Genomic DNA, 25,999 nt, shown 5'->3' with positions numbered 1-25,999 from the left:
ATGGACGGTACTGTGAAACTGATATATTTCCTTTTAGTGGTTTCTGTTTCAAGGGTACGTATGATAATTGTTTTTTCTACCTATTATTAGTTATCGAATATACTGTATCTCAAAAATGCTACAATGCAAATGTATTTCATAACATGACAGTTTTGGAATAGTCTTATGCAGTTATTATAATGTAAAACAACTAAACAACAAGGCAACTTGAATTGGCAATGGGTAGGGCATGCGCGCAGAAACAAAGATGTGATGATGAGATGGTCACTGGGTTCTTAAAGTTTTGGAGTGCAGACCACGGACTGACAAACGCAGAATCCACTCATAAGGTGGAGAGTCGACCAGCTTTAAGAAGACCCTGGATTCGCGCCGCCAATAAACGAACTTATTGAAAATCTATACGGAACGCCTATGTCCTGTTGTGAACGTGCTACGGCTGAAATAATGACGATGATATTAAATGCCATAAAATATACTACAAAATATTAAAGAAAAGAATATTTATAAATTCTTATACTACGATAAGTAGGTTTCAATATTTATTTTCGTCAAGCTAATAAGAATTTATATTGCTACAGCTTACTGTAATATCACTTTCATAGATGTGTATGAATATACATATATATATATATATAATACGATTAAATACATCGCAAAAAACGACTTCTGGTTTGTTAAGTTTGATTTAATAATTATCTGAAAATTTTTAATTAATAAATGTGTTTTCTCGAATTATTAAATAAAGACTAATTAAAAAACATTTTACTTTATGAAAGTGAAAGTAATTTAAAGAATAAAATTTTAAATTAATGTAAATTTTTATTAATGTTGACTATAAGAAGAACAAGCTGAAAATATGCATGTATACGTATTTCTTCGACAACAAATTTGTAGATAGTGCTTTAATATTATTTATTAAAGGATCGTATTAATACATAAAATTTATTAACGAATTGGAATCTGTTTATATATATATATATATATATATATATATATATATATTCAACCAAGATTCAAACTGATGTAAGCAATTTTTATTAATCTTTACATCGATTTTATTTTGAACATTTCATTTCAATTTCAGGCATCAGTACCAGGAACGTTTTTTTGGAGACCCAGAATAGGTCTCGATCTCTCAGTTCCAACAACAGGTATATTCCTGAATCTATTTATTTACAAAACATGTCAACAACATTTCACTAACGATTATTATATACCCTTATTTACTAGAATTTAAATTTATGTTATACACGCACAAAATTCGTATGTCTATTATCAATCATAATGTATAACCGCTATTACTATGCTATTACGATTGATAATGAAAAAAAAAATTTTAATAAAGTATATTAAATTTGAAACAAAGCTGTAATTAAAATCAAAGTAAAAGCTGATTATTTCCATTCCAATAGTTCAACGAATTTGTAACAATTCTTTCTCAATATTTCTTAGTAATTGCTATTTAGTCAGCAAAACCATTTCTATACAAATTACAGGATTAATTGTAGATATAATGTCATTCTTTATTATAATAGAAATATTAAAATTCAATCTGTTTGTGGTTTAACTTCAAAAACTATGTCGGTCGCCAAGTTCTATGGCTATACCCGCGTACTTTTATACGACTAAAAGTGCTCGATTAACCATCACTTATTCACAGCCGCCAGTCAAATGCCTGATCTGATGGTGGGAGCAAATAACGCTATCACTTACGTGACATAGCGCATTGACCTTGAATATAAAAGCCGTCATGAAGCTTATGCTGTCGCTCTTGTCTCTGTCGTATCTTACTTCACTTCACCTGTAGTTTGGAGGTCATAGCCGCTTCAGTGCGCATTTAGCGCTGCAGTATCAGAGCTTTAAGCGCATGAAACTGCGCTGATCTCTACTACTCTTACTCTCTACTGCCCCTGATCTTTGTGCTGGAGTCGTGAACATTGCTTACTTATGTTTATGCATCTATCTACATCTAAGGACTATCGGATACACTTCTACACCTAAGGTAGCCAGGTGTTTTTTCTCGAATTCACAAGCGTTGCTTTGCTTCTTAAAGTCGATTCGGGAACTCTGTGAGTCTGTGCTAGTACTCTGGTGAGCAGCGATTCCCCCGGAGCCTAACCCACACAGAACTGGCGCTATGGCCACCCGATGTCCCTTTCTTGTTAAGTCGTGTTTCTCGGGACGGACGTCGGATGTTTACTTTGTTTTGCAGACAGCTTATTTGACAAACTCTAGGAAATCGATAAAACTTCTTTCCTAGATTGCAGATTATTCTGTAATAAGCCGTCTACTGTTTTTATAACTACGTGCAATGGTATGAAATTATTGTGTATTTTAATTTTCGAATTTATGAAACATTTTTTTTTCATCACGTGGTATGAATCTGAAATTTGAAGGCAAGCTTGCAGTTATTACTGTTTAGTTGTCATTTGTCTTCGCTAGCACGTTAATAATAATATACGATTTACTTTTCTCACAGTTGCGTCAGCGGTACAAATTAAGGATAAAGTTCCAAGGCCGACTGTCAAAGAAATAAAAGATGGACATGCGGTTTTGATTGATGGATATCAAGTGGGTGTAACGGTGCTTGCTCTTACTCTCGGCTACGAAGCCTGGGAGAAATTTCCGCATCTAAATCCGTTTAAAGCTTGGTTCTACACTACTGCCTACAGATGGGGCCTTCGGCATCTTTCATTGTAAGCATACCTAAATTAAATTATTTGCATTCCTTTCTTTTGAGAATTAAAATAAGTGAGATAATATAAAGCCAAGCTGGGTAATATTTCTTAAAGAAACAACCCCTATGATATGCGGTCGGCGTACACATCTACCCGTGTGTTATATCTTAAAAGCAGTGAAATGGTAGACCGAATTGCTATAAATGTATATTATTAATTTACTCAACAACTGAAAAATTTCAAAACATACGCTAGTTTTGTTGATTAAGATTAACTATGCAGATTAAAATGTTCGTAACAGCGCCATCTCCCGTATTATTAAGAAACTATTAAAAATTTATTTGAATTTCAGTTCCTCTATGTGTTTTTAATGTATTTTAGCTCTATCTTGTTACATATAGAGTTACTAACTTAAAGATCCAAAATGGTTAAGTTTTACATTTTTGCATACACTATGGGACTATGGTAAACAATAATAAAAGTGTTAGATTTTGAGACAGTATTTTGTGAAATTCAAACTGGCGTAAAAATTAAGATGATAAGCTGGTATTTCGCATTAGATTTTTTTAAACAAAGGCTTTTTTTTTAGAATTCCCCAATGGCTCCGCGGTGGGGAAATGTCCTACATCGACACGCACAGGGTGTGGAGAAGAAGGTTTTGGTACAGTGACAGATTCGTACCCAAATGGCTGCAACTTTTCTTGCCGCACGTATGGGAGTTCGATCGGGAGAAGCACCAGTACAGAAGATGGACTAGATATGTTCGGCCGGCTTTCGCCAAACATCTACACTACCCTGGCGAGGTTTTCAACAACTGGCAATCAGAAGAGTCTACAGAAACTGTGGAGAATCTTGATATGTCTGATTTCTCCATTCACATTCATAATCCTGACTACTGAAAAATCATTTCATTTTGCAAATTATATTTTACAATTGAATTTAAATGGAGACGTAATGCTAACGCCACGTCTTTTGCAATAATATGCAAAAATTTTAGTACACTAAAACAATTTAGATATAAAAAAGATAATATTACATAATTTCAGTTTTTTTTTTAATTTATATACTGCAACTAACTTATTTTCTAACGTGTATAATAGTAAAATAAAGCGAATAGTGAACTGTTTTACTGAACAAATCAGTTCAGTACTGTGGTACTTTACAGGTTATAATGCAAGGAGCTATACCAATAAAAAAAATGTTTATCTGGCTAACGTGATGCATAAAAATATCTGATATAAATATCGCCGATTAAAACGTTAACCAGATTCATGAAAACTAAAAACATATCAAAATTAAACTGTGGGATAAGATACTACATCTTCAAATCACGCAATTTTGTGTTATTAAATGTAAATATAATAAAATTATACCTAAATAAAAAAAAAACGTAAAGTATTCCTGAATGTTAGTTTTATTTATAATGTGGTCCTCCGTCGCACAAAGGGGTTCAAAGATATTAGTTGAGTACATATATTTTTCTTTATCTTTTCCACCACAACATCCGGACCCGCAATAAAGAACATATTATTGATCTAAAAAATGAAACGTTAAATAAATCTGTATTAGTTAAAGTGCTTCATTTTGTTTGGTTTTAAGTATTATAACAATGATTTTTTATATTACTATTATTTATTTATAATACGAACGAATTAAAAAGAAATAATATAGCTATAGCTGCATATAGTGGATTAATAGATTATGTATGGTATTAGTAATCTTCTCTATTATATTTAATCTATGTATCTCTAATATATTGTGTTTAATACAATTCATACAAAACTCTTTTGCAATGAAAACGGTATGTCAACAAAGAACCAATTTTTAAGTTACTATTAGTTTATTTAAAAATCAAGTTTCGAAAATGAAGTAAGCGTTTTGATTAAATTAAGTCATAATAAAGTAAAAATTTATGGAGCTGGTAGCTCGCTAATCGAAAGTGAAATACGATTTTTGTTATTTTTTCTACAATAAAGGACAAACAGTGTAAAGTTTTGAATGATGTATGACCTCTTCTGTAATCACAACTCGCGTTCATCTGGACATGCACCATTGTCATTATTACAGGCGTAAGACGCGGTTTGCTTTTGAACTGCCTTCGCTGCGCTTGCCGGTTCATGGTTTCCAATCCAAAACATGAAAACTACAGCGGAGATCTGTTCTGTGTTTTTTGTTGCTTTTCCACTGCCACTAAAACTTGCCAAACCGCTGGGCTATGTCTGAGTCTGAAGGCGAGTATATTCATTATGATTTTCTACAGAACCCGTCCCCATTCCACGCTTATTATATTCTTTAGCTCTCTGATACTCTGTGGAGGTGGCCGCATTAATCTATTTCATCGTTTTAAAATGTCCATCTAAAAGAAAAGCACATAAAAGTTCTGTTAGATTGAAGGCGCAACTTACACTGGCCAATCCAAACGAACAACTCCATCCTTTAAAATAAACCCATGCTTGTTTGCAATATGGAAATATTGCCAAACAAGTGGGTGCGAACATCTTCGTCTGTGAACAAATAGTTTTCATCAAAAAACCGGTACCAACAAGGGATGCGGGTTCAGCATTAGGAATTTGTAATACCAGAACTGATAGAAGCAGTCTATTGACAGCGCTACCAAGACTTTTGGGTTTTAACAGTCTCACTCTTAGTCTTTAAACCACGAAACATTAGCTGTGACACTTTGACTGGCTTTTATCATATTTTATCATTTTTGAAATCACTAAATTACTATAGAAATGGTTTAAGCACCGAAGAAATAAAATTATTCAAAATATAAATTTAAAGAAAGATTCGATATTATTTCTGAATATATCGCCTCAAACTGAAACAAAGAGTTATTTTTTTAAATAGTCACAGTTAACAGTATTATTTTGGAACGTACTTTTTTACAACCTCAACATTTTAGTAACTGTCAACTAACATATTCACTTGAGATCTATTTATGCTACTTTTTGATAAGGCGGTTAGGAAATTAAAATTGCACATTCTTAAATGTAATGATAGTTATCTTATTCAACGATAGATGGCGCTGTTATAAATACAAAACGGGCGTACTATTACATTCTTTAATATTACTGAAATCGGTGAACGCATTTGGATTCCTTTATGTCCATTATTCTTATCACAACTCCCAATTTGTTATACAGGGTGATTGGTTATAGGTAAATTATCTTTAAAGGGGTAAATAGTCTGGTCAGCAAATAGCTTTTACACCTACTTCCAATTATTCTGTATAATTCATTTCGTCACATTCTTTTACATTTTTTATGGACTTTCTTTTTTTTTGATATCTCGGTAGAACAATGATTAATAGTTTTAGGTGGATATCACTTTTATAAATCCAGATAGTTCTAATGAAGGCGTGTTGCACATTTTTAGCTGTTCCTTTTACCTTAATTTTAAAAGGGAATTTATAAATAAAACTAGCGATGTTTATTTATCGTTTATTGCGCGCATTTACAATACACATGCGGCGAATCTTTGGCTTTAAATAGTACGATACTAGGATTAAAGTCAAATACGAGTAAGCATCTTCAAAATCCAATGTTGGGATTAGAATATATCGCTGCAGCAGCATGCCTATAGCTAATATATAAATTCATAGATTCAATGTATCTTAGATTATAGTTAAAACAGATAGTGAAAATGGTTACTTCTGTTTTAACTGATACATTACATGCATCTTACATTATGCAAGTAAGATTTGCTGTCGATTTATCGACTTACTACTAATAACATTTTTTAAGATACCTTATAATGTTCATCATAAAAATAAAATCAGAATTTAAATCGATATATTGATACTTTAACTTTAAAATCTCTATAGTTAGACAATAAATTTGAAGTAATAACAATACAAATAATAAATTCAAAATTATTGTTAAACAATTCATAAAAAGGCCGGTGTATTGAAAATACATCTTAGTTTTAAATTAGGCAAGAAATTAATTTAATACAACAATAATTATAAAACAATTAATATGAAAATAATTCGTAACTTATGCTTAGTAGTTGATTTAATTTTAAGAGATTACTCATATCTTAAATCTAGGTTAATTTGCCTTGTGCCATGTAATAGCGACAAATTTAAATAAACCACCATTCCATCAATTACGTGCCGTGTCGTCTTTAGTTAAGAAAGTAGGAGAAACTTAGTATTAAATTATAGTTTCAAATATCGATAAAGGGGGCTTTAGTGAGTATGGGAATGCTCTTATGTTTTCGAGAGCGCATCTGAGCTTAGGTGATAAAAGAAGTAAAGACTAAGCGCCTTTACCGCTCTGCCAGTTTTTCCCATGGAATAAAAAATGGAAGTGTGAAACACAAAAATAAGGGGGGACGAAGAGGGTATAGATTTATATGCCTGGGAAATGTACATTGATGTAAACAACGCTCAAAAGAACCAGGTTGAGGAAAAAGTAGAAGAGATGTAGATAGAGACGAACACGCATCGGGCTGAGGGCCTGGTGGTGGGTGGAATTTCATGGATCCACAAAGGAGATCATGATGTACCGGGTGCCGTTGGTAATCTTGAGTCCCTCATGGTAGTGTGTGAGACGGCCAGGGTGCATCAGAAGCCAGCCCTTGCGTGTGTCTCGAACCGAACAGTTGTAGCGCAGGAAGTGGCAGCCGCCGCCGGTATAGTCCTCGTCTGTGAATAAATAACAGTATATTATTTCTTATTAACTCATTTTAAAAAGATAAATTAAGTAAACATTCCTTAGTTCTCCACAATAGAATACTGTATGGGTGTGTATTTGTTTTTTTTTGTATTTAGATATATTTTTATTAACATATGTCTTTTTTCTTACTTCACAATATCTTTTATGCCTTTTCTTTCTTTCATCCATCATAAAATATATCACTCCATAAGAGTTATTAGTTATTGTCATTCAACAATTGCCTTTCATCCTTTTTCTTGATTCCCAAAATATCACAGATTATTTATCATATTATTATTCTCCAGTTTTTATTTTGACCTTTCTTTCTGTTACATGTTATTATATTCTACAACTAATTTATTTTATTATTCATCTTTAGTGCTTTTTATCTATTCTTAAATATTTGTACATTCCTTTGGTCTTACCCGACCCGTTACTAATTTTAAAACCCAAGATCTCATTTTTATGTCTCTCTATTACCTCCTTTATTATTTTTCTGCAGTATTTCAGAAATGGTAGGCGACACGCATCGTCGCCTATAGGAGAGACAATGCTACTGTCTATTTCACCCTTATTACTTTAAATATATTTTAATAAATACAACACAAAAAATTGTACTGTTTCTTAATCCTCTGAGTAAGGAGTTTTCTAAATAGGCGGGAATTGGTTGGTTACTTTTGCTGTAAGAAGATGTCAAAAAAGTTAATTTGGATGGAATTACTTGTTTGATTGGCAAGCTTTACTTTTTTGACACTCACGGCACAATCAATTTATTAATTGTCCAATCATTCCTCACTTTCTTTTCTTTGGAAAACTAATATTTCGTGAATTAAACTCTAATTGCAAATGCTAATTTCTATTGTTAGATCTAATCTTTATAATTTCACTCGAGTTTTAGGAATATGGTAAATATTTACAGGGTTTACTACAATCAGGGAAATTTTGAAAAGTTGTTATGATAAAAAAATCAAGGAACCTATGCTCTAGACGGTTCGCTGATGATCTGTACTAAAATGTAATAAATCGATGATTTAAAGACAGATATTTATACTTACTGGGACTATTGAGTGCTAAGTTGATAGTATATGTAGAAGAGTCATGGTGTGGACGTAGCGAAGGCTGCTCCTCAGGACGGTAGCGTACGACAAAGTTCATTATCGATATTGGAGGCTAAAAAAATATTATTAAATGATTATCATCATTTATCTTTGTTATGATACTTCTAATAACAGAGTTATAACTCACGTTATGGAAGTAGCCCGTGAAGACCATCTCTTGCAAGGGGCGGACATACTCCTTAAGAATATAAAGCCATTGCTTCTCCAGTCCAACCTGATTCATATGGATGTCGCGAGTGGGCACAGCTTCGTAGCCGCTCTCCAATCGTTTGTCCTGGAAGCATATATAAATGTATCTAATCATAGCTACGCTAGTAGTTGACTCATCATTTTATACAACACTTATTAGAGACACTTTCGCTTAATATACCAGCACTAACACTTCAAAATTGTAAGCTTACGAAGTTCTGATAATCCGATCGTAATATTTACCTTTCTTTGAGACCTTCGAAAGTGAACGCTAAGCGCTTTCTATAAGGAGGTTGAGGGTGGGCGCTTTTATAGTCGTGCCAGTACAAACCCTATGACAATTTAAATGTCTACTTGCATAGCATTGTCGAGACAAAAAGTATATTTTCATACTCATTTAAACATAATATGATTGTAGTTACAAGTAACCATAGGGGTCTATTTCTGTGCTTTCTGAGTTAAAATGGAGTTCGTTGAATATGATTTGTTGTCCCTACTTATGTAAAATATTTGCTTAACAACTTACATTATTAGATCCATCACTCCACTGTCCGTAGGCCTCCATGATATCAATCCATTCCTTGCAGAAACGCGGCGACATAATGGGGAACCAGTAAACGTCGGGGCACGGCTGGAGATGAGAAATCATGTTCGATATCAAAATAGAAAATAATCAGTAAAAATTTATAAGAAACTGTAATTTTCTTGTACGTCGATGATAATTTTGGAGAACTTTAAAATTGAGTTACAATAAATTTTATATTTTACTTTTACATTTTTATTAAGTGTTAACAAAAACAAGGTTTGAACTACATCTATATCTTGTACTATCTTTAATTTAATTTTAATGTACATTCGTTACTTAAATCGATATTTAATCAATATGAAATGTAGTGCTGTTTTAAAGGCTGCTTCCAATCGTTCTTTTTGGAAATCTATGAGCCTTTGTCCAGCATTTGACGTTCTACGGCTGAAATGGTGATGATGAAAGTTTCCTTACCATACTCGGCTTACGTCCATCTTCAAAGTTATTGACGTATTCTGGGTGAAGATAGCGGGCCTCCCATTCTACCTTGTTGTCGAGCACCTGGTATATGTCCGGATGAGTGCGACTTATGTCGTAGGTCTCCGGGTTCACCAGATGCCCTAGATCTTGCTCGTTGCTTACGTACATCATCACGCCCTTGGAAAAATTACAATTGAATTTTAAGTTTTGTGTGAGATAGAGCAGTTATTAAAAAAAATTATCATCAAAAGATATAATTAACAAAATTAAATATATTTATATATACATAAATAAGAGATTTACAACTGTTGAAATTTAGCAGAAATATTTTTTCCGGTTAGTTTTGTACGTCAGCTAAGATTTTACTAAATTCAACCCGCAGAGGCTGTTAAAGGAGCGTTCCTTGAAAAAAAAAAATATTTTTGAAAACCTCTTATAGGTATTAAACCCGGCCTTATAAAATTACAACGACTAAGCCTTTAGTCGGTGTAATTTCACGCGAAGCGGGTGAGACGAAGCTATTATTGAAGCTATTAAATATAATTAATATGCGCATGCGCATGTTGAAAGTATTTCATACAATTTATAATTTATAGACTGTTGTAGCACTACTAAACTGAAACTAAAAGCTCTTCCATCGCCGAAATGGGTATAAAGTCGTTTATAATTATTTTATTTCACCTATAACTGTCGTGATATTTTATTTATAATGGATTTCTATCTCTGATAAAACAGTGATAACATTCCAGATTAAGAGAATTTTATAAAAGGCAGCTTACAATACTTCGCAGGCTACTGCAGAAGGCCATGTCAGGGTCAAGTTCCTCCTTCATGAAAGTCACTTCTTTTCCAGCTGATGTGCGGAATAGATCCATGTTAACCAGATAACAGTTGGTGATAAAAGGAACATTCCACACGCCCCTGGAAATAGTTAAACACTTGATAACACGATAAAGCTGAAGAGACAATTTGTAATAGGGAGGTTATAGCGTATTAAAGGTTTAAAGTGGTGAATTTATAGCTCTTATGTTGTCATTCAATGTATAGTACACACTGTCCAAAAATTAATGATTTCCGAAATAATAAAAACATAATAAAAACAACGTAGTTTTCAAAATTCGGATTACTAATTATTAAAATTAAATATTGTTCACTATTTGTCCCTGCAGACTTGGTACTGGCAGAAGTTACTCCACTAGAAAAAAAAAATTAATGTAACATATTTCAGAGTGATCATCTCTCAAGATATATACCTGTTTGCTAATAAATGAACTATACATTCCCTCCTCTTTAAAGCTCTTACAACTTTAACCAATCACTCTATATTTTTTAATATCCGTCCGATCCTTCCTTAGAAACAGTTAAGTTTTATCTCTCTTTCACGAAATGGGAAACAAAATGATATGTCAGTAATTGTTTAGACATACTGTAATTTATTATAATTACTCCATATCTCTGTGTAAATGCCTAAAGAATAATATCGAGTAATAACAAAGAGAATAAAACTAAAATAAAAAAATATATATTATAAAAGGTTATCAATGAGGTCAGTACGCTAGGTGTATCACGATTCGTTTATTACTTATATGTATTCAAATGATTATGCAGCGATTTTGTGTTTCATACATTACTTAAAGTCAAAGTCAAAATAGCTTTATAATATGAGATCGTTACAGTCATTCATAACCGTAAACTTAAAGTTAGTTAAAGTAAGTTAGGTTCACGTTACTTCGTAGACAAGCGTTTTAACCGCGTAAACTGCGAACTGACGTATCGATATATTCACACTCAAGTAAAACTTACGTCTACCTTACTTTCAGTCCATAATATTCAATTATCACCATATATCAATTCTTTCAACCGACCGAAAGTCATGCGTTGTACAAGCAAAACCCATTATATAAAAGAGTGATGGTAAATTTCATCAAAAATAAGTAATCATGTTTTTTATCTATATATTAATTTCCCGATTTACCGGCTTAGTAATAAGAGGTTTATGCAATCTTCTATTTAGTATGAAAATAATGGCAGTTTCCGCTCTATAAAAAGTTCCTTAGCTAATTGAACATTCTCGAAGCTTGTTTACGGGAGGGGAAAACGAGAAGTATTCTGATTTGTAACCTGCACCGAGCGCTGGTCAAATTGCCACCAATTCGAAGCTCAAATGGCGGAGCAAATTGTGGGTGCCACGTCACAGGGGCGATAGGGTCCCTCTGGACTCCTCCAACATTAATCAATTGAGAGTGCGAGAGGAGACAGTACTCGATCGGCGCGCGCGCCATTCCCATGGGCGGAGGCAACTAGACGCATCGCTACCGATACTTTGAACCAAATGCTGCAAAGGTGCTTGGTCTACATTTTGGTAGTCGCGTTGGTGTTCAGCGCCGTAGACGCGCGACGAGGACGGGCGAGAAGTAGAACTAAGTCAAAGGTGATAAACATGCCGCAGCCTAAGATTTTCGCAGGGTGAATTTTATAACTAATAAAGTGTTCTATCGGCAGGTACAAATCGGATTACCTATTACGGGCAAGTACAGGGATCCCGAGTCCGATCAATACTACAATAACAATGATGTAAGTAGACGCTACTATAACTTAAATATCATTTCATTTTACTTTTAAACTTCAGTTTCTAACAAGCACGCGTCGCCTACACTTATCGCTTGTTTACTTATCGTAACGGAAACCGGTCAACAGTTTTAAACACAATCACTTTCAACCGGCTCTGTAAACTTTTTCTTACAACAATAACAGCAGAATTTATCACGCAACAACAATATTTTTATTTGCGGAGTAAATCCAAAAAAGTTTCAGCAGCTGTAAAATTTCGTTCAGCTTCACTTTTCAGACAGAAAAATTAAATGATCTTTTAGACGTAAGGACGAAAGCTTCCAAATACAATTCTATATAATTCTTAATAAATATACATATGGCAATCAACACAAATAGATTAATGAATAACCCAATTTAAACGTTCCAGTGTATTTCACCAAAAATATCATGTTAATAAAACTGGTGGGCTATTTTGGCTCAAGCTTCCGTTAACACCAAGTTTATGGCTGTAATAAAAATCTGAGTAAAATTTCTAAATATTTCTTTGTATCCAGAAAACACGACACATGCTGTCCGTATTTGAATTTTTACTATTTTTATTTTTGAATGGTATAAAAACTAAGTACTAAAAGTAGTTTAAACTTTATACGTAAAAATATGACAACAATATAATGCTTTTTACAAGCGTCCACGTAGTTTCGTAAGCTTGTTAAGAAAAGCTTTACTTGATATTGTTTATATGATAATATTTAATTACTCGCATAGGTCTGTCTGTATGTTTTGTGATAAATAAAGCAGGATTCAATGCAACACACACTATGATATAATATGATCCGTCTTCAAATTGTAGGATTATTAAAATAATTAACAGAAACTAAAGCTTTTGCATAACAAAATATGTAATGCGTTGGCGCGTTGCCTGGCAACAATTATATTTTAGTTTGTTTAACGATTCGCGCTAATGTTTACTTATGATGTCGGTGTTTACAAACTGGCTAACGCACTTGCGAATTCCCGCTATACTTATAATACTTCTACCTGAATGTACACGACAATCTATTAATAAAACAACTAAATCTTTTTACATACAGTAATGCGTGTAATCATTTTTACATTTGTTTTAGAATTTAATTAATTTTGTTTATTCAATTAACCTTGTATACTGGTAGAAATATTTCAAAAATATCTTTATTTGTTGTTGAAATATAAGCGACCTTTGTCCAAAAAGCTAGCTGTTAAACTTTTAATGTTTACATTGTTGTCTTTCCTACAGATTATCATTATATGCTTGTTTGTTACAAATAGAATAAAAACTGTCAAGTTGACAAAACATTATATCGTGCCTTCAAGCTTTATGTGCATAACTTTATAGATATCGCAAATTTAAATAACGATTTTTTTACCTATGTAAGAATTTAGAGCACGCAACTATTAGCCATATACGTTGTTTTATTGTTTATGTATAAGGAGTAGTGGCTGGGCAGATTGTATTTTAGCTTGCCGTCGTTAAAGTCCTCACGTCCGCTTGTTAATTCGCAGCCTAGCGAGCCGTAGTAGAGATAAATCGCTCAACGTCCGCTGTTGCGAAGTAAAAAGGAGGGGAGCTTGTGAATTGGTCCATCCGAATAACTGTTTCGCCATAAGGGTCATGCCAAACCACTTCAATCTAATTGAACGAAATGGAGTGGTTACATCATATAATATATAAAGCGACATGCTCTTTTATAGAGACGCAATTGAATCATCGTCTACGATCGGAATAGGTAAAACGATTTACGCAATGTCATATGTATATGTTAAAGTGGACATTCCTCCGTGATTTCTGAATTATAAAATAGAATTTCGGAAACGCGATATTATTAAATACAATTAACCGTTACTCAAATGTAAATCTGATATCGTTCTGTAAATCGGGACGAATATTCTGCGGAGGATATTAATATAGTTCAGTTGCAAAAGTATAAAAAATACCCCTGTATTATTGTTAGCAGATAAAAGGCATATCCACTATAACTTAACCATGCAAATAACAAAAATAGGTCAATCTATTACGATCATTTTCATCATTTATTATGCTTCAACGATACATCCTTGAATATAAAAAAAATACTAAGGCTTTGTGAGCTCATGCGCAAGTTACATTTAAATCAAACGTTCTAGGACATAATTAATAATTGATCAAAGTTCGAAAAATTCTTTTTTATTTTATTCAAATAAAGTTTTTTTAACTCTTTATTCGCATTACTCGCGAATTGATGTGCGTTGATTGCGATTATTCCCAAAAACTTTTATAGGAACTAAATTCGATAGTTCTGTAGAGAACGTCGTATCTGGCTGTTACAATAAATATTTCATATAACAGAGGTCCTGGTTTCACTGGGTTGCTAGTGCATGTGCACCGTAACCCGACACGATCGGATGTTCAGTAGGACAATGTTTCAGTGTTATCTTTATCAATGTCATATATTGTATACGTATCAAAATTTAGTTAAATACATTAGCCACTGGTTTAAATTAACGTTATAAGTTGCTTTAAGCGAAGTGAAGGCGATTCCATTTTTAAAATTATTATATGATAATTTTAAATTGACACTACTCGTTGTTATTGTTTGAAATGTTTCATTGTTGCGACTCTAATCAGAGTATTTTATATTTTTATACATGCTTGTTTATACTCTGTAAAATCTTTTTGTATGCCTTGAACAATCATTTCTGCCGTTTCTTCCATCTCAATCCTATGGTTGTCTGGTAGAAATTGTCTCGGCCGATTACGCAACCAATTGTATTTACTATAATTCATAATTTTGTACTACAAAGTAAATATATAGAGTGTAAATAAATATAATAAAACGTGGTAAAAATAACTAAAAATCGTTCTATAAAATTTCACAGGGCGCAAAGATCGTGCTGGCTTCGCATTTCGACCTTGAGTACGTGTTGGGCCATAAGATCGCATTCCTCTGCATTGCAAAAGGCTCGCCCAGACCTCACATCACCTGGTTCAAAGACGGGGTGGAGATCTTCGCACATCACTATTTGCATGTATGTCAACTTTAATTTAAATAATTTTAAAATTGTGAATCTTTTTTAAAAAGAGCATGTCTCGTAATTTTATTGGTAAAGCAACGAGTGAATTAGATTACGACGAAAACAAAAGAAACAATCACGTTAGGGAGAAGAAGCGAGGAAACGAAAGATTTATAAATAACAAGTGTTTCCAAAAGAAAAAGACACTTGAATCACAAATGGGTTCAAAACTTGAAGATATCTCAATAATAATAATTTACGGTCATGTAAAAATCGAGATGCGCTTGCCGAGAAAAATGGAGTCTTTCTGCTATAGATCTCTCTTTCCTAAAATCCTCTAATATCCGTGACTATTACTAAAAAATCAAATCGAAGAATTAATGTAGTTAAAGAATAGAAAAAGAAAGCTCTTATATCACCTGCATGTGTGTAACCTCTTTTTGTTAAAACAATCAATAATCCAATAATAACTTCATCACTTTTTTGAATATCGTCTCATTCATTCAATAAAAAATATTGTTTTATAGATACACGAGTGGCCAATCGGAGATGACCGAGTGAAGTCGAAGATAGAGATAGACCCGGCTACTCAGATGGATGCTGGTGTTTACGAATGTACGGCCGACAATATGTATTCTATAGATCGTCGCTCCTTCAAAACTGATTTCTCTATTGCTTTCGATTAAACGTGTTTCATAAGAAACATTTTTGTTTCATGTAGAGGGGAACATGTGACCGGCGGAAGCTGATCACATATTTTTCTCTACATGTTATTCGTAAAGAACAATAGATCAAACAAATTTAAACGTAAAATCTTCATTATAAAATTCAATGGTTATTTTCGAAAAACTCTCGAATCACTTTACAAGAAATTAACAATATACCAATAAAGTTAGTTGAATACATCGATATATATAACTAATTATTTTAATTAAAATCACTATTGATTAATCCATTTACACGTAAATTCAAAAAAAATTCTACTTACGGTACTCCAGGTGTTAAATTCGATAGAAGGGCTTTTGAACTAAAAGCGAAAACTACGATTTCACCGTGGCCAAAAAACCTCAGAAATATTTCAAACCGTCTACATTCTTTACTTCTTTCATTTTATTGCTTATTTTGACTCATACATTTGATTATAACAAATCACAGATACAACTTTATTACACTTACAGAATATAAGATTACCGGCGTTTTATTTATTCTCCAAAAGAACCATTGTTCAATGTGAATCTAATTTCTATAGTTATCATAAAAATATCATAGAACTATACTGGCAGGTTATAATTTATTTAGGTATTCCATTTAATTACTATAAAGTTATAGAACATCGTACAGTCTGGCCTTCCTAAATAAAATGAATTAGATCCTCTGAGCTTGCAAATAACTAAGAACTCGACACTTGGTTTCATTGTAATTGTACCAGCATTGATTTTTATCATTACGTAATATACTTCTACGTCCAAAATAACATTGTAACATAAATATGATTTTTATTTAGACGTGCATTTCAATATGTTTGCTCATATATTAAATATATTTAGTGATTGTATTGTACTGTTTTCTTAGTAAAATATTAAATAAATTTGTTAATTGTTTTCTTTTCTCATAAGTGTCGTAGAGATCATGATCAGCTGGCGCCTGAATTATACACAGGTCAGCTGCGAAAAACAGATAACACGGCTTAACGGATTGCATTAAAATTATCTTACCGTTCTTTTTTTGAGGACTCGAGGCCAGACCTAAATGATGATAAAGAGACAATATATCTTACGTTATCAAACATTTTGTACAATATTATTGATTGCATGTACAATTCAGCATTAATTAATATTCTTTTATAATCCGCATAACTTCAACGCAACAACATAACATTTCTGTGACTGCCAAATTCACGACAAGTTTATAATATACCAGAAAATGAATTTACTATTTCCATGCAAAGTAAATAGCATAGCATATCCGTTGTTGTTTATTATTTATCCTATATATTCACAATAATATAGTTTATTTCTAAAAAAAAAAACTGCAACTTCCTTTCCATTAGTACAAAAAAATAAGCTTGTAATGTTTACGACGAATTGATTAATTTTTTTTTGATAATATTCACTTAAATAAAATTCAATTTACAATTCAACATTATTTCGAGAGAACATCTAAACCATGTTAATAGAATATTGATCAATAAAGTATATTTTTGTATTAAAGACTATATAACAGATAAACGTTGATTTATATGACAGAAGATGTATGAAGGAAAACATATTGGAAATTCGCGCTGAAAGAGTAGTTATCGAGTTTTTGCCATGTTCACATAGTAGTGTATGGAGAAAATTAGGACCAATAATACCAAGTATCAATACAAATTATTTTTTTTTGTTTCATTAAATCCTTTGTTGTACTCTTCTTATTAACGATGTTAAGACCACCATCTTGATTGTTGGACGGTAACCGTATTATAAGCTGTAAGAGATGCAAGGCTTCGTATCTGAAATGTATAACTCACCTGATCGTCTTATAAACAATATCCATGTAGTCCGATGAACGGGCATAGAATCCAGATGCGTTGATTGCTCCCCAGAAATTGGACCACGCCTGGCTTGGACGTACAAGGAGAGGTGCGATGACGTCATAACCAGAGGAAAGGAGATAGCGTAAGGTCTGTTTGTTGATACGAGACACGCTGTCTACGGAGAACATATAGTGGCACACACTATTCACACATCGATCCCTGAAAAGAATTACTAATTATATAAAGAACGTTGTATTGAAAAAAAAAAAATAATTTGCTTTTTCAACACAGACACTTCTTTAACAATTGTTATAATACACACTTGGCTATGTTCCTAGCTTCAGCTTCGGAGATGAAGTCGTTCGGCTTGATCCTCTTTGCTGTTGCATACTCTTTGGAATAGTTCTGGAAGAATTGATCCACCAGAGTCTCATGGTACTCAATATTGTTGCGCAGAAGCAGTTGAATCTTGTTTTTAGGGTAATCAATTTCTTTTATACTCTGGAAGAACTCCTCGAGGAAGGGTGTTGCTTGTTCTATGAACACGGCTAACATCACTTTTGGTAGATTGTTTTCCTGATAAAATTATTAAACTTTAGTCAATATTCATTCAAATTTATTTCTACGCTTATTTATAATTTCCACCAGTTTGATAGTCGCACAAATATTTAATTACCTCAAGTTGAATCCTTTTCTCGTCACAGAGGGCACAGCCTTTAGTAGGAGACCAGGACTTGGCGAGGTAGTTACCGAGATGGTTGAGCGTGAGCTTGGCTGGTCCATTGCCGTGTACAATAAGCGGCCTTACCTTCGTGGCCACGTTCTCTATGAAAGGCCAGTCTTCCGTGGCGTTATTACGCAACTGGACGTCAGCTACAAAGATTATATAAGGTTTATATATTTAGATTATTCACGAATACCACGACGTAGCAATCGCTGAGTCTAAAATGTAAGATAACTTACACAAAGCGCCATTCAGGTTTTGGAATATCTCCGACTTGTGGTCCAAAGTTATTCCCAACGACTCCCTCATGTTAGTATTCAGGTATGCTTTGGTGTAGAATAATTGATCGTCATCCTTGTCTTTCACGTTATTCGAATTCACTATTTCATAAAGTTCTCTTAAATAACCTGATAACAATGACATACAACATATAAGTATCAATTGCCATAAAAATATATTTTACATAATAATCTATTTAATGAATTCTAACAACTCTTTAGTGTTAGTTACGATGACATAGCTCGGAGTTTGCAAATAGGTTTCCTTTCTGATATTTATAGCTGCTACAATACTGAGAAACTTTCATAGCTGTATTTCAGTAGCGGTTAACATTAAACGTAGCACAATCACTTGTGCGGCCACCGCAAAATCTGACTGAAAATTACATTTAATTTTTCTAAAAAAGACATTATTCTGAGCAAAAATAAATCGCTAATAATCGTGTTCATTTGTATCGTTTTAAATATAAAAAGATTTGCATTATGCCGAAAATAATTATCATAAACAATATTCATAATTAGTAAAAAAATTGTTGTTAAACGGTTTTATTTAGTTCGACCCGTACGGAATTTGTTTATTTGGGTCAAAATTAGAAATTGAAATTTAAGCACCTTCCCGTTGTCAGATTGATCTGAAATTTGGTACACATATTTAATTTAGATGACAATACAATATCATATAATCGATACCATTATAAATCTAAGATGGCCGCCGATACAAAATGGCGGCTTACATATTTTTCCTTAACCCACTCAATATGGGTATCAAATGAAAGGGCTACACTAGTAAAACACGATGATTATGTCAAAATTTAAAATTCAAGATGGACGCCGTTCCAATATAACGGACTAGGTACATATTTTTCCACAACCACCACAATATGGGTATCAAAAAACCGTTTAACTTAAAAGTTTTTTAAATGTATTTATTTTTAAATCCCCTTTTCCTTTGTCTAGACATACGATAAAGAGCATAATCATATATTTAAAATTGTCATAAATTACCAACATGTACCATAGTTAATTATTTATTTTAGTACCATAAGAATTATTTCAGTGTAAAAAGTATATTAATTCCTATTAAATTATCAATGTCTACGTTATCGACATTTTTTCCGCCACTCTGTACTGGTACTGGCAAATCTTTTATTATTAGTATCTATCCAGAACAACTATAGATAAGAGCAAGAACATGTACATTTTATTTCTACTTTATATTTCACTCATACTAGCGTTCTATTGCAATCCCTTTGGAGCTTAAATTATGCATCTTTTAACAGTAAACGAACTAGGCTAGCTAACAATAGCTTGTACAATCTTTTAATAAAGGCAACCACGCGAATTTTGGAAGGACATTCTAAACTTTTACTGAACGCCTTTATTAACAAAACTAATACAAATATATGAACTAATGCACTGCATACACACGGCTTTTAAAAGAAATATTCACAATTATTTTCGCAGGATGTCCGTCGGGCGTATCAATGTCCGGTGTTAAAAAGGAGAAAATGGAATATAATCGTGTAATTAAGTTAACGGTAATAACTCGATACGGGCAGCGCAAGAGGGATCATCGTGGAGATCTTTGAGAGAGGTCTAAGCCTTGCAATAAACGACTATTTCGCTGAAAAGAAGAATTGTGTAATTTTTAATCACACTAGGAGGAACGAAAGACTAACTTCTCACAGACGTAAACTCCACGGTCTTTACCTACGTAGTGACTCATCGCGATGTCTCTGAAATCATAAGACTCAAAGACTTTAAATTTACGTAAGAATATTCTTTTCGCCAAGTAAAGGTTAGCTAAGAACTGTATTTTAGAAAATTTTACCCGAAAATGTAATTTAACGGGGCGTTCATAAAGTTTGCGACGCGAGCGGTAGACAGCTAGTACATAGATACATTTATTTTACGTAACGGCACTAAATATTATGTAAATAAATGAGTTTGCCAGCTTTAACTCCTCTAGACTTCCCAGCTCTTTTATCTTAACGTAGTTCCAAAAGCGCTGAACAGCGCTCCAAATATTATAAAAATCATCACTACTTTTACACGTCCAAGAGCAACCCGTAATTAGTTTAATTCATAAACATACGAATATAATAATTAAATGCTTCATACATTGCGTCAGCACACACACGGCCCGTATATAGTACCGTGAGAATGTTTGACACAAAATTTGATCACAATGCAATTCGTTATGTATTGTTCCTTTTCCACGAATTGATACCTTTAATAAATTTCAATAAACATAAATTGTTATTAATCAAACTATATATGAATTATTTTCACGAGGGACTTCCTTTATTTTTCTCGAGATCTGAAGAATTAAAATAGTTAAAACGTCATAATATTTTATTAACGATCAAAGTGTTTCGCATATCGACAAGTAAACTTATGATTTAAATATAAACGCCGACTTTTAATTATGAACATTAAAAATGAATGAAAATAAGTGTATAACATCAGATTATACAATAAATAAATATTAAGTAAAGTATTATTTTTAATGATAGACCTATTTACTCCGGAATATCGGGCACCTTGCTAACAAACGAGACAAACAAAAAAACACAACCTTTAGTACAATAGTGAATTGTTAAGGTAATTTACAAACGTAAATACAACTGGTTATCACAATGTGAAGTATCAAAAAGAAATTTTATTCAACCAGTTGCAAATTATTTGTACAGCGTTTCTATTTGTTTTTTTCTGCAAACGTAATTAATACAATTAATGATAATAATTTAATTATACACTTGAATATACACCAGAGTATTGACTTTTTGTACCCATATCTGTAACTAAACAAATTGTGGACAACGACAAATTTTTTATAGTTTTACGATATTTTATTCGAAATAATTTAGTATTCACCAAAAGTACCTACATTTTTATAACCTTTCCTCCGTGCTATGAATATACATATAGGAGATAATAAAACAACGTATTTTTTTATTGTGACATATTTTTCCAGATCATAAACTAGACGAGTTTGGGTTAAAGGTTATAACTATAAAGCACCCGTTGAACTCATCATTTATAACCAAAATGATATTATTTTTCTCAGTAGTTAGATAACTGGCGTGTTAACAGACGACGGACGACTGCGATTACATTTTATTGCATCACCATTAAAAACGACTTATGTGTGAATATATGTGAATTTTAGATGCCATCAAAGTTCAGTTAGGAATCTCTGTAAAAAAACTTTGACATATTTACAAAAATGGTAGGTGTCCACATAGGCGTAAAGTTCTGCTGAACATATTTCTGCTGAGAAGTCATTACTAAAATTTCATCGCTGTGTTAGAAATATACAAAATTTACAGTACGACAAAAATAACTCACCAATAAAACCCCCGGAGTTCAGGTAAGGGTTTGTGACTTCGGTGTTTGGATACATAGACGCAAGTTTAGCGTCGGGCCAGCAGAATGGCTCAGCGGAGAACAGCACGCGTGTTTTTGGCATTGCCTTGAACTTTACCAATATATCACCCAAACTGCCCAGGAACATGACATCATAGCTAAAACAATATAAATGTTAATATTTACACCATAGTTTCATAAATAAGCATAAACCGACTAGTCCACCCATAGATTTATATAATCCTAAGGATTTAGAAGTGTTTTGGCGAAATCATTTCATATTTATATTACTTATATATAGTTAATTACTCCCAGCCTCATTAGCTAACTCACAGTTGCTAGACCACGTTAGTGATTTTGGGCTTTCTGATCAAAAATGTGGAGATCCGTAGAAGAATGAAAGTAACCGGCATGGTCCAGCTGATTGGCAAATTAAGTAGTAGTGTAGTAAGTTGTAGTGGGCAGGCTACATAGCGCGCAGAACAGATGGCCGCTGTGGCCTTAACATTCTGGAGTGGAAACAACGGACCAGCAAGCGCAACGTAATACGTCCACCCGCAAAGTGCAGATGACCTTTTAAAGGTCGTCAGATGACGCCGGATGTAGGCTACTTCCAATCAGTCCTATTGGAAATTGGTCCTGTAGGGGAGCCTATGTTAAACAGTAGATATCCTATGGCTGGAACGATGACGATGAACCATATGAGAACTAACCTATCTGTAAATAATACGATGTGATCCTTTTCCTTAGTCCTCATTAAATCCGCTAGCTTCTCCTTCAAAAGAATTATCTTTTGACCGCCACCTGCGAAGTTCATGTCACCGCCTTTCCAATCCAAGCCTTTGCCCAGAACTTCCACGTTGATGTCGTAGACTTTGGCGGAACGAATGTATCGTTTGAATCCATCGTTCTCTTCAGTAGCCACGGTCAATACCGTAACATCATCTAAAAAAAAAGTTTAAAATCAATAACTCGACCATTACAATGTCCAAGATATATCTTTGATTTAAAATTTATTTATAAAATATGCCAGCTTCAGTGTTAAATACTCGATGATATATTTATCCCTCTATCGGATTTTTAATGAACTTATAATTACAAATCCGAGATTGAAAACCCTATAGAGAGCTTATATTCGTCATCGAAATAACTTGTTATCCTCCTCTATACCTCTTGAGGACAAAATTTGTACAGCTAGAAGAATTCAATGAACCATATAAAAAACACGGATGGTTGTTGCATCTAAAGAGCTAAAATTAGTCTTTGACCGCTATTGATTGAAAAAATTAAAAAATTACTCTTGTCTTTTCGTTCTTTGAAGTTATCACAAATCGATAAACCTGTCCCGATGTCGATTTCGATAAGTCTTCGTTACTATTTAGTTCCATGAAATAATTGATACTACGGCCGGAGAGCTATGTTTTCGAATTTGCAGGAATCATAATCCCTAAAATCTTAGGTAACGTCCTACATGAGGCAGTTTAAGACAGAGGTTATAAACTAGTAATAGTAAAATTACAGGACTTATTTCGAAGTCCTTGCAACGTCTGAATATTAAATTAACATTCGATAATGTCATAGTTTTGTGTTAAAGAATAATATTTTTAAAATCTGTTTGTAATTGACAAACAAAAAAGTACGAAGGTGGAGATATAAAAAAAGGTCGAAGACAAGACAAAGGATATAGCGCTTTGCCGTTAAATCAATCTAGAAAGTTCCGAGCGTTGTATAATCTAGGCTACCTAGAAAATCAATTCGAGACGGTGGGGTGGGGGTGGGGGGTTCGGTCCTGCGCTTTACGGGCGCATCTGGGGAAACTGCAGGCGATTTGCGTCTCCGTTAGCTACCGATAAAATCAATACTATAGGGCGGAGCTTCGTGACCTGCGCTTATCCTAGACGCCCTGAAATATTTTTTTTTATTTTCTTTGAATAACTTTACCCTTACAAATTTTATTTGTATATTTTTAAGTTTAATTATATCCTAGAATGACACTACTTTCTGCATATTTTCACTTTAAATGTTTGCTTAATTTGCATTAAAAATCAAATTATAGAATATATTTGGATATGGCAAGTCCTTAATTCATTACACAGGAGGTGTAACAAATGTGTAATGTATTTATTATGTACTAGCCAACAAAGGAAAGTTTATTGTTTTGAAAACAAGTTGGTATATTTTTCAATAGCATAAGCATTGTCGCATTGCACAATCATTGGAAAGTTGTTATTCGCATAATAAGATGCAGAGCTGTACATGAAACAGTTAATGCTTTTTTTTAACTTTATAAAAAATTACAATACTCATAACACAGCAAACTGGTGTAAAATTTCATGACAAATAAATAGGGCATATGACATCGGCATAGCTTAAGCATTAAAAGTACATAGTTTAATATCAAGAAAATGAATGCAATAACAAGATAAAATAAATGATGTAGCTTGTTAATTGTCAGCCGCTTCCAAATAGTTTTATTGGAAATATGTGGGACTCGCCTATATCCTGCAGTAGATGTCCTACATGTGAAATGATGATAAAGGAAAAACTAAGTATCTAACCTACATTAAGAAATATTTATGAAATAATTGATCTTGACGATCATATTTGTTTAAATAGAGGCTTTATAAGGTGACATTTTATTTGTCTTATGTGTTACACTGGCCATCAATTAAGATCAATCAATGATGTAGTCACAATCTGAAACTAGAACAAAACCAGGTTTGGAGAGGACAATTGCCATCAAAAACATTTCAAATATGTTATATACATGATTTTGATCATAGCAAGAATATAAAAATAGTTTATATTTTTGCTATATACAGCTCTACTATAAAGTGACCTATGAATGTAACATCAAACAAAGGAATTTTACCATGGAAACATGCATATTTTGTATATCTAGTAAGATATATTTCTTTGTTTGGTCGTCTTATGTTTTAACAATATTATGGGAGTGATTAAGTAATATATAACTAGACCTAAAAACTTTTTAAAATATTTTATCTTAATAATTAAATGCTTTTAGATTTCATTAAAACAATTACATTTAATGTGGAATCTCAAACAACAGATTTATCATAATTTTATAAGTTTTTCTATTATAGATCATATCTAAGTATAGTACCTAGGTAGACAGTCATAGACTAAAAAAGGCTCCTCCATAGTTCTATAACTTATTGTAACTACATTATTGATTAATAATATGGCAGGTGGAAAGATCTAATTACTGACCAGTTTGCTTATTAGAATCTTTATTAACCATAAGAAGACTATTTATTACATTAAAATGAATAATCAAAACAGACAATGATTATTTTATAAAAAAAATAATAGTAAAATTGGTCATTAATATCCATTACATTCACGCTAGCATGTTCTTAAGCAAAATTTAGTTAAACTTACCAAAAGCTTCTGCATGGGTCCAAATTAGGAGCACAGGAAGCAACAAAAGGGTCTTCATTTTTCGCTCTATAGCGACAGGGTCAACGTTCTCTATAGATTGTTCAAATAGTTTGTGCCAATTGAATTAACCAAACTGGCAAGTTACGCGTGATACGTGCCGCTTCCAAAGCGATAAGCTTTAGCAGACATGTTTAAATGTTCACAGCGGAGGAATGCATCCGGTTCCCCCCGCGGCACGATCCTGACTGGACCCAACGACCGGCCGGCAAAGTGAGATCACGTTGCGCATGTGTTTTAATATTTCTTGCTGCATTGATTTAACAATAATCGACCGACGCTGTGACCGGCGCAACGATGATTTATTTACGTGTAGGAAAAGGCATCAAGTCTCGTCCATCCAAGTTTAAATATAATTATTTATTTACAAATGCACGTGAAATAAACAGCCTCACAAAATATTAAAAATTCTTGTTAAAAGT

At 33.0% G+C, this 25,999-nt stretch overlaps 3 protein-coding genes across 3 annotated transcripts; 2 read left to right on the top strand and 1 right to left on the bottom strand.

The window, feature by feature from the left end:
• On the top strand, positions 1-3,667 carry LOC137921582 (uncharacterized). Its single transcript, XM_068764385.1, has 4 exons — positions 1-54; positions 1,085-1,151; positions 2,480-2,696; positions 3,268-3,667. Exons 1-4 carry the CDS (start codon positions 1-3, stop codon positions 3,575-3,577), a joined length of 648 nt encoding a protein of 215 aa, XP_068620486.1. The 3' UTR covers positions 3,578-3,667.
• Positions 3,668-6,122: 2,455 nt separating this feature from the next.
• On the bottom strand, positions 6,123-25,934 carry Plod (procollagen lysyl hydroxylase). The gene is made up of 13 exons (XM_068774650.1): positions 25,521-25,934; positions 22,832-23,063; positions 22,101-22,276; positions 18,711-18,878; positions 18,424-18,620; positions 18,070-18,323; positions 17,742-17,966; positions 10,432-10,573; positions 9,647-9,829; positions 9,173-9,277; positions 8,585-8,731; positions 8,395-8,509; positions 6,123-7,329 (listed from the first exon to the last, which is right to left on the bottom strand). Exons 1-13 carry the CDS (start codon positions 25,576-25,578, stop codon positions 7,160-7,162), a joined length of 2,172 nt encoding a protein of 723 aa, XP_068630751.1. The 5' UTR covers positions 25,579-25,934; the 3' UTR covers positions 6,123-7,159.
• LOC137933029 (immunoglobulin domain-containing protein oig-4-like) lies at positions 11,985-15,918 on the top strand. Its single transcript, XM_068777178.1, has 4 exons — positions 11,985-12,083; positions 12,155-12,226; positions 15,098-15,247; positions 15,760-15,918. Exons 1-4 carry the CDS (start codon positions 11,985-11,987, stop codon positions 15,916-15,918), a joined length of 480 nt encoding a protein of 159 aa, XP_068633279.1.
• Positions 25,935-25,999: the final 65 nt, after the last annotated feature.

The sequence above is a fragment of the Battus philenor genome, unplaced genomic scaffold (assembly GCF_028537555.1).
Source record: "Battus philenor isolate CCGP_79_NKW_IND1 unplaced genomic scaffold, ilBatPhil1.0.hap1 SCAF_1, whole genome shotgun sequence".
NCBI lineage: Eukaryota > Metazoa > Arthropoda > Insecta > Lepidoptera > Papilionidae > Battus > Battus philenor.
The sequence above is the reverse complement of the archived record's forward strand: the minus strand, read 5'-3'. Positions and strand labels throughout refer to the sequence as shown.

What these genes read in the sequence shown, in the direction of transcription:
- LOC137933029 (XM_068777178.1), top strand. Translation starts at nt 11,985, where the DNA reads ATGCTGCAAAGGTGCTTGGTCTACATTTTGGTAGTCGCGTTGGTGTTC. An exon ending in GAAGTAGAACTAAGTCAAAG is followed by an intron (nt 12,084 to 12,154) that starts GTGATAAACATG and finishes TTCTATCGGCAG; the next exon opens with GTACAAATCGGATTACCTAT. An exon ending in AATACTACAATAACAATGAT is followed by an intron (nt 12,227 to 15,097) that starts GTAAGTAGACGC and finishes AAAATTTCACAG; the next exon opens with GGCGCAAAGATCGTGCTGGC.
- LOC137921582 (XM_068764385.1), top strand. Translation starts at nt 1, where the DNA reads ATGGACGGTACTGTGAAACTGATATATTTCCTTTTAGTGGTTTCTGTT. An exon ending in TAGTGGTTTCTGTTTCAAGG is followed by an intron (nt 55 to 1,084) that starts GTACGTATGATA and finishes TTTCAATTTCAG; the next exon opens with GCATCAGTACCAGGAACGTT. An exon ending in GGCCTTCGGCATCTTTCATT is followed by an intron (nt 2,697 to 3,267) that starts GTAAGCATACCT and finishes CTTTTTTTTTAG; the next exon opens with AATTCCCCAATGGCTCCGCG.
- Plod (XM_068774650.1), bottom strand. Translation starts at nt 25,578, where the DNA reads ATGAAGACCCTTTTGTTGCTTCCTGTGCTCCTAATTTGGACCCATGCA. An exon ending in AGAAAAGGATTCAACTTGAG is followed by an intron (nt 18,324 to 18,423) that starts GTAATTAAATAT and finishes TAATTTTATCAG; the next exon opens with GAAAACAATCTACCAAAAGT. An exon ending in TCACGGGCTACTTCCATAAC is followed by an intron (nt 8,510 to 8,584) that starts GTGAGTTATAAC and finishes ATATTTTTTTAG; the next exon opens with CCTCCAATATCGATAATGAA.